This window comes from Sinocyclocheilus anshuiensis, unplaced genomic scaffold, assembly GCF_001515605.1.
Source record: "Sinocyclocheilus anshuiensis isolate Anshui unplaced genomic scaffold, SAMN03320099.WGS_v1.1 scaffold272, whole genome shotgun sequence".
Lineage (NCBI taxonomy): Eukaryota > Metazoa > Chordata > Actinopteri > Cypriniformes > Cyprinidae > Sinocyclocheilus > Sinocyclocheilus anshuiensis.
The window spans coordinates 407,244-414,690 of record NW_015554117.1 but is presented as its reverse complement, the minus strand read 5'-3'; the positions used below and the strand labels follow the sequence as shown (position 1 = coordinate 414,690).

Below are 7,447 nucleotides of genomic sequence, written 5' to 3'. Positions count from 1 at the left end.
AAGCGATTGAGGTGTTTTGTTGTTGGATGTAATAATGAATATAGCAGTCGTCATTTACTCCCGACATCTGAGCCAATGAAGATGCAGGGGATTAACGTTACTTTCGTTTTGAAGGGAATGCGCTGATCCCGATCTGCCTAAATGCGTCTATATTCGCACGAATCATTTGTGATCCAGCTTCATTAGAATGGCTTGCTGAAAACAGAGCTGATTTTGACAGGGTAAAAAATGTGTTTTTACACTACCATTGAGAAATTTTAAACAAAGAATGTTATAGACTTCTCATTAAGACCCTAAAGAATCATATCAACTTGTGGAAAATGGGCATTCGATGACCCCTTTAAATATCTCATGTAGTGTTGCTTCTCAAGAAATGTAAATTTTTTCAAAGGTTTTTCAATATTTTAACTGGACGCTTAGACAAAAAAGATAATTAAGAACATGATTTTTTGCAGTGTGGAAGGTCATGCAGTGTACATCGATTTTTGCCAGTTCTAACCTGTAATATGATAGGTGACTTGTCGGTTTCCAGGTGAGCTGTCATTGTCCCGTGTGTTCAGTACTGCCACCACTTCACCAGGTGCATCACTCTCACGTACACTTCCATAGTAACGGGGCTGAAGAAACTGTGGTACGTTGTCGTTGGAGTCGCTCACTGCTATAGTTATTGTTGTTGAGGATGACTGGCTAGCAGGATCTCCAAGGTCAAATGCCCAGACTGTAAGACTATGGGCGGGGTTCTGTTCATGGTCCAGCCCTTTCAGTGTTGATATCCAACCAGAGCTGCTGTCAATCGTAAAGTAGGCTCCATGCTCTTCAATGTCTTCCCCACCGGAGCCACCAAGCAACCCAGGTGGAGCAAGACTGTAAGTCACCTGACCATTAGCTGCCCAATCAGGATCCAAAGCTCGCACTTGCAGAATCCTAGTCCCAGGAGAAAGACCCTCAGTGACTGATGCCTCATAGTTATCCGACTCAAACGATGGTTTGTTGTCATTGACATCTTGTACTTTGACCTCCACATCTACGGCCAAAACTGCGTCCAAACGTCCCTGCTGCAACATTGCCATCACTTTGAAATGATAGGCCGTTGTCAGCTCTCGGTCCAGTGCTTTGTCTAGTTTGATCATGCCGGTTTCTTTGTCAACCACAAACACTCCATCACTGTTACTCTCTAGAGTCTGTCCGATCACCACTGAGAAGCTCACTGGTAAGGAAGAGTGGCTAGTTGAGGTGTGTAGATGCACTGCTCCCAGCACGGAACCAATGGGCATGTCCTCTGGCACAGTAAAGGAGAACTGTGGTTGGCTGAAGGAAGGTATGTTGGCATCGGCAGACAAAACATGTATGTAGACAGACACAAGGGAATGTCTAACAGGTGCACCTCCATCAGAGGCTTTAACAAAAAAGGACAGTACAGATCCACGCAAAGGGGCGAAGTTGCCTTTGGCGACAACCCAGCCACTGTCAGGATCGATATCCAGAAGTTCAGTAACCTGCAGGCTGGCTTCGCTGTACAGACTGTAGCTCACCTGTCCATTGGCACCTTGATCTAGATCCCAAGCTTGTACTTGTGTCACAAGGGTACCAGGTTCAACCTCAGACCGCACACTTGCATGGTACTCCGAGGCGCCAAACAGTGGAGCATTGTCGTTCTCATCTAGTACGGTGACCCGGACACTGCAATATCCAGATCGGCCACCTGCATCCACAGCAGCAATGGACAGCACCATCTCACTTCGTTCTTCCCGGTCCAGACGTTCAAGTGTCGTTATTTGTCCACTGCCATCAATACTGAACAAATCCCGAGCAGCATCTGAGAGCAGCACATACCTCACATCCCCAAACGGTCCAGGATCAGAATCTTGTGCCATGATTGCAATGACCTTTGATCCCACTGGTGCGTTCTCCCGTACATCGGCCTCATACATGCCCTGGGTGAACTGGGGGGCATGCAGATTTGCTCGCTCTACCCGAATGTGTACTTGTGCTGTATTGGTAAACACTCCATCGGAAACGCTTACATTTAGGGTGATGGTGGAAGGCATGCGCAGCATGCGTCGCTGGCCACTCAGGGTGAGGACACCGGTGGCGGCATCAAGCTCAAACAGCATCCTTTCGTTTCCAGACACCAGGCCATACTGCAAGCGTTCTGCATCTGAACGGTCTGCATCAGAGGCCTGGATGCATGTAACAAAGTGCCCTTTGGGTGCCAACTCACTGATAGAGGCTTCATAGAGCAGTTGGTTAAACACAGGAGCATTGTCGTTTGTGTCCGTGACATTGACTGTGACCCAAACTTCGCTGCTCAATGGGGGAAAGCCATTATCTGTTGCCTTGACAAGAAACACATAGCGCTGTATGGTCTCATGGTCCAGGGAGCGAGCTGTCAGAATTAGACCACTGCTGCTGTCGATGTGGAAGTGGTCAGTGCTGTTGGCACGGTCTGGAATGATTTGGTACCGGACAGCTGCATTTTTCTCAGAGTCGCTGTCTGTTGCGAGAACCTGCAAGGCTGCAGTGCCAATCATGGCAGATTCTGAAATTACAGCTTTGTACGAGGGCTGCTCGAAGACTGGAGGGTTGTCGTTGACATCCAAAACAGTAACTTCAACATCCACTTCTGCACGAGCGCCTGTGAGGCAGTCTGTTACTCTGATGATGAGTCTGTGGGAAGGACTGGTCTCATAGTCGAGGGCAGAGATGACACTGATAACACCTGTGTCAAATCCAATGGAGAAGAGTGTTCCTGGGTCACCGTGTGTGATTGTGTAAAGGACACTCTGGCCTTCAGGGCTGCTGGCGTTTATTCCCAGAATTGGAGTCCATATTGGTATGTCTTCGCTCACTTTCACTGAGTAGAATGGTCGGTCAAACACTGGCATTGCTCTGTTTACCACTGTAATGGGAAAGGTGACTGAAGAGGAAAGAGGTGGTGTTCCCATGTCACGGGCAAACACCAGAACCTGATATTCCACACTGGAGAGATCAGCCTCGAAAGCTCTCCATAGGCGAAGCTCGCCACTCACACGGTCCATTTCGAAATGTCCCAGTTCATCCTGCAGAAAGTAGTTCACCTCCCCATTTTGTCCTTTGTCCCGGTCCACTGCTGTCACTTGAAATATTGCTGTCCCAGGCTCCGCTTCCACTTGCACAGCAGCATAGTATGGCAATCCAACAAAAACTGGAGAATTGTCATTAACATCGGTGACTTGAACTCGGACCAGTGCCCTTGCAACACGGAGACGGTCTTCCTCACGGCCTGCTTGTACCAGAAGTCCGTATTCCTCCTTCTCCTCCCTGTCTAATGGGACTCCGACAGTTTCAATGGCACCGGATGTTGGCTTGATGCGAAATTTCCCACCTGCATTCAACAAAGTATATCGCAGGGGTTCGTTCAACTTGTTCCCTAGTGCTGTAACGACAGCAACTGCTGTTATGTTACCATTGTTCTCCTCAATGTTGGCATTGTAGATATTGTGAGTAAAAGCCAGGCCACTGTCCAGAGCCTCATGCACCAGGACGGTAACCAGAGCGGTGCTGGAGAAGCGTCCATCTGAAACACGGACGCTGAAGCGGAATCGTTCTTTGCTAAAAGTACTGTTTCTCACAGTCAACAGTCCAGTGCTTGGCTCAATGCTGAAATGTTCTATGCTGCCATCTGTCAATGAGTAGGTGAGGTCTGACTGGCCATTACCATCGGGATCAGTAGCAGAAACCTTTAGGGCTTCCACACCTTCATAAGTTGGGAGCAAAAGGACAGCTTCATAGGAATCCTGGGAAAACTTAGGTGGGCAGTCGTTAACATCTTGCACCTCAATGGTCACTTCTGCAGGATGCTCAGCTGAGAGTTGTGGATGTCCACTGTCTCGGACGTTAACATGGAAACTGAATGTAGGTGTGGTTTCATGGTCAAGCTGAGCAATTGTCCTTATGGAGCCAGTACCGGCATCTACTGCAAAGAATCGCCTGGCAGATTCTTCCATGATCTGATACACCAACAGGGCATTATGGTTGCGGTCAGTGTCACTTGCTCGTATGACTAGTGGTTGTCCATTGTCACTCTGCACAACACTGTTAAGCCCGGCACCTTCACTGATACTTCCATGGTAACGCAGCTGTTGGAACACCGGTGCATTATCATTTTGGTCGAGAACTGTAACAGTTATTGTAGCATTTGAGGCCTGTCCAGCCATGTTGCTTGCAGTGACTATTAGCACGTAGGAGGAAACTGTTTCAAAGTCTAGAGTTTTCTGCGTAGTGATCACTCCACTGTACTGGTTGATGCGGAATGTCCGATGACCATTGCCGTGGCGAATGTCATAGGTAAGGGTGGACAGACTTAGAGCGTTCACTGTGATGACTGAAGTTCCAATGGCAACACCTTCTGATATTTCCGCCTGGTATTCACTTTGGGGAAACTTAGGACCAGCATTATCAGACAATGTGACTGCGATTCGGACGACAGCTGTTGAAGACAATGCCGGAGAACCGTTATCTGTTGCTTTGACAGACAAAACGTAGTGACCAATGTTGGACAGGTCCAGCTCCCGAGCCAATGAGATGATGCCCAAAACAGGATCAATCCGGAAAGTGTTCCCTGTGTTCCCTAAATCGAAAGAGAAAAAAGGAAGTGTAAGAAAAATAAGATCTTACAAATCTACTGCATTAGCTTGCATGTTATTGTATACAAGGACACACGTGCCATAATGCATTAGATTGCATGCTTGTTTGAAATTATGTGTGTAAATAAAAGTAAAAAAATTTGTACACATCAACTTTTTCACAATTTTCCTAATTTTAGAATAATATTAAATCTTTTAAATTATGAAATAAAAAAAAATTAAATATGTTGTGGGAAAAAATGGCCAAAAATGTAACAAAAAAACAAACAAACAAAAAAAAAAAAACACCAAAACAAAACCTATATATATATAAATTAGCTTCTTAAAAAAATCCATGTATGCTGGCTTTCTGGCTGCTTTTTCTTTGCTATATGGTCCAGAACGAAACGAAACGAAACAAAAAACAAAACAAAACATTCAGTCGGTAAAGAAATTGAATATTAAGACGTATTTATATATATGGATGTAAAATAAAATAAAATAATAAAATAAAATAAAATAAAATAATTGGTAATGTCATATGTAAACACAAATCCAAAATCAATTCATCCAAAAGTTAAGTAAAGATCATGAGAAATTCAATGAAGTTTGTCCAGACTTTGACAGGTAGTGTATGTGAGCGTGTGCATACCTGAGTCGATGCTGTAACTGATTTGTGCATTTTGGCCCTTGTCCTTATCGAGTGCAGTCACCGTGAGAACAGCCGATCCCAGTGCCGCTGATTCATACACCTGTCCATCATACATCACCATGGTAAAAAGAGGGGCGTGGTCATTCACATCTTCTACACCAATCAGGACACGAGCAAGACTACGTCTGTACGGGAACTCTTGATCCTTCACCTAATATTGAAGGAAAGTAAAGAAGAAAGCAAAAAATATAGAGAGAAATAAAGAGAGCAGTAGGGAGAAACAAAAATGAATTCCCTGTCTGAGAGAGACAGCAATATCCAACACAAGGAAACAGCAAGACCGAAACACACGCAAACTCATACACACAAAACAAACTCGCTCACTGCCAGATGGAGTGGATAACATCTCTCTCCGGATTATAATAACAAATTTCATCTGTTTGCAGGCAGCAGGAATATCCATGTGCTTATTAGATATGACACTCACTGTCTCTCACCCTCGTCAGGGGAGAGCGGAAACAAGGAGTGATACAGATCAGATCAATAATTAGATCACAGTGGAGAAACGACACAGGTGCAGAAGACATTAAACTAGTGACGGCAGCCAAAGCACAAGGAGCAATCTCCTGTTCCTGTCATACCTGCACTCAAGCGTGGAGAGCATGAAAGAGAGACAGGAGGGAGCCAAATCTGTGGGAATGTATACTATCAACACTAATCAAACGATACCTCTGCTGTTTTATCTATCCAATGCGAGTCACAATGTTCTCTCAAAAATAAAATAAAATAATTTTTAGTTGGTAAAAAAGTATATATGTCGACTGATCTATGAGCCTTAAAAAAATATATATATATATATATATATATGTGTGTGAATATATATTTATATATATTTAGTGAAAAAAAATTTAAAATAGAGAAAAATATATAACACAATAAATAAAATTCTAGGTGATTGTTTACTGACCCAAGTCAAAATAATGGTTGCCAAAGCACTGCTATGCAATTCTAAAGAGTTTTAGTGCATTCGTATGTGGTTGCTGTGGCATTCTGGTTATGTGGTATTTTCATAAAAAACTGAATTACCATGATGGTGAGGATGTGCTGTGTTCGGCTCTCGTGGTCCAGTCTGCGAGCCGTGTAGATGATTCCATTGTTAGGGTCGATGCGGAAGAGCCGCATGCTGCTGGGGTCAACGCTGCTCTGGAGGCTAAAGGTCAAACGGTGGCGCTCGTCACGGTCAGACGCCAACACCTGAACAACCTCAGTATCCGGGGGCATGTCTTCTGTGATTGTGATGTCATAGGTAGGCTGGGAAAAAACAGGGGCGTTGTCGTTGTTGTCCAGAACTGTAATGTGGACCTGTGAAAAAAAATAAAAATAAATACAGGAATTCAACATGAAATTTACTTTAAGTACAAGTGTATGCTGTTCTTTTTAACTTTTTATCCATCAAAGAATCCTGAAAAAGTAAGACGGCGTTTTAGTGCCACGTTAAATTTTTTTTTAAAAACGAAGATTACGAGATTAAAGTCGTAATATTTCAAGAATAAAGTAGAAATTACGAGAATAAAGTCAAAATGTTTTGAGAATAAAGATTAAAGTTATAATATTTTGAGAGTATATTCTAGCCTTTTGCACATGCAAATGGCTCGGATTGCGAGCACCGGGAGATATTCCAAAGTCTCAGCTTTCAAAATCTGGCAGTTTTATAGTGAAATACAAACAATATATTACAATAATGTGTTTTTTTCACGCTCTTTAATGTGGCGTGACAGATCGCTGTATTTGCTTCAGTTTAAGTGGCATGTGAGTCTTTCCGATTGCAATAATGAGACATTATTTTCATTGGAATTTTCACAAATTTGGAATTTTGGAATTTTCACAAAGAAAACAGTATAATTTAATGAATTGGATCACATAAATACAGCGATCTGATCATTAAAGAGCTTGAAAAACATTATTGTAAGACACATAATTTGGGTTTGCTATAAAACTGATTTTGAAAGCTGAGACTTATATTAAAAGTAGGCCTACCAAAAGCACAAAGCTTATTGCTATTGGGTGGCTGGCGCACTACAAATAACGAATGCAATGGAAGACATGAAATATTATTTCCAAGCATACTGTCCCCGCGAGTATGACACATGGTATGATTTCTGCTAATAATCCCACATATATTTGTAGAGTA

At 43.3% G+C, this 7,447-nt stretch overlaps 1 protein-coding gene across 1 annotated transcript in view; it reads right to left on the bottom strand.

The window, feature by feature from the left end:
• fat3a (FAT atypical cadherin 3a) overlaps positions 1 to 7,447 on the bottom strand; it is an 89,836-nt gene that overhangs the window by 34,990 nt on the left and 47,399 nt on the right. Inside the window, exons 9-11 of the mRNA XM_016462347.1 lie at positions 6,343 to 6,618; positions 5,257 to 5,467; positions 500 to 4,609 (exon numbers count right to left, since the gene is read on the bottom strand). Coding sequence (XP_016317833.1) covers positions 500 to 4,609; positions 5,257 to 5,467; positions 6,343 to 6,618 — 4,597 coding nt within the window. The remainder of the gene's footprint in view (positions 1 to 499; positions 4,610 to 5,256; positions 5,468 to 6,342; positions 6,619 to 7,447) is intronic.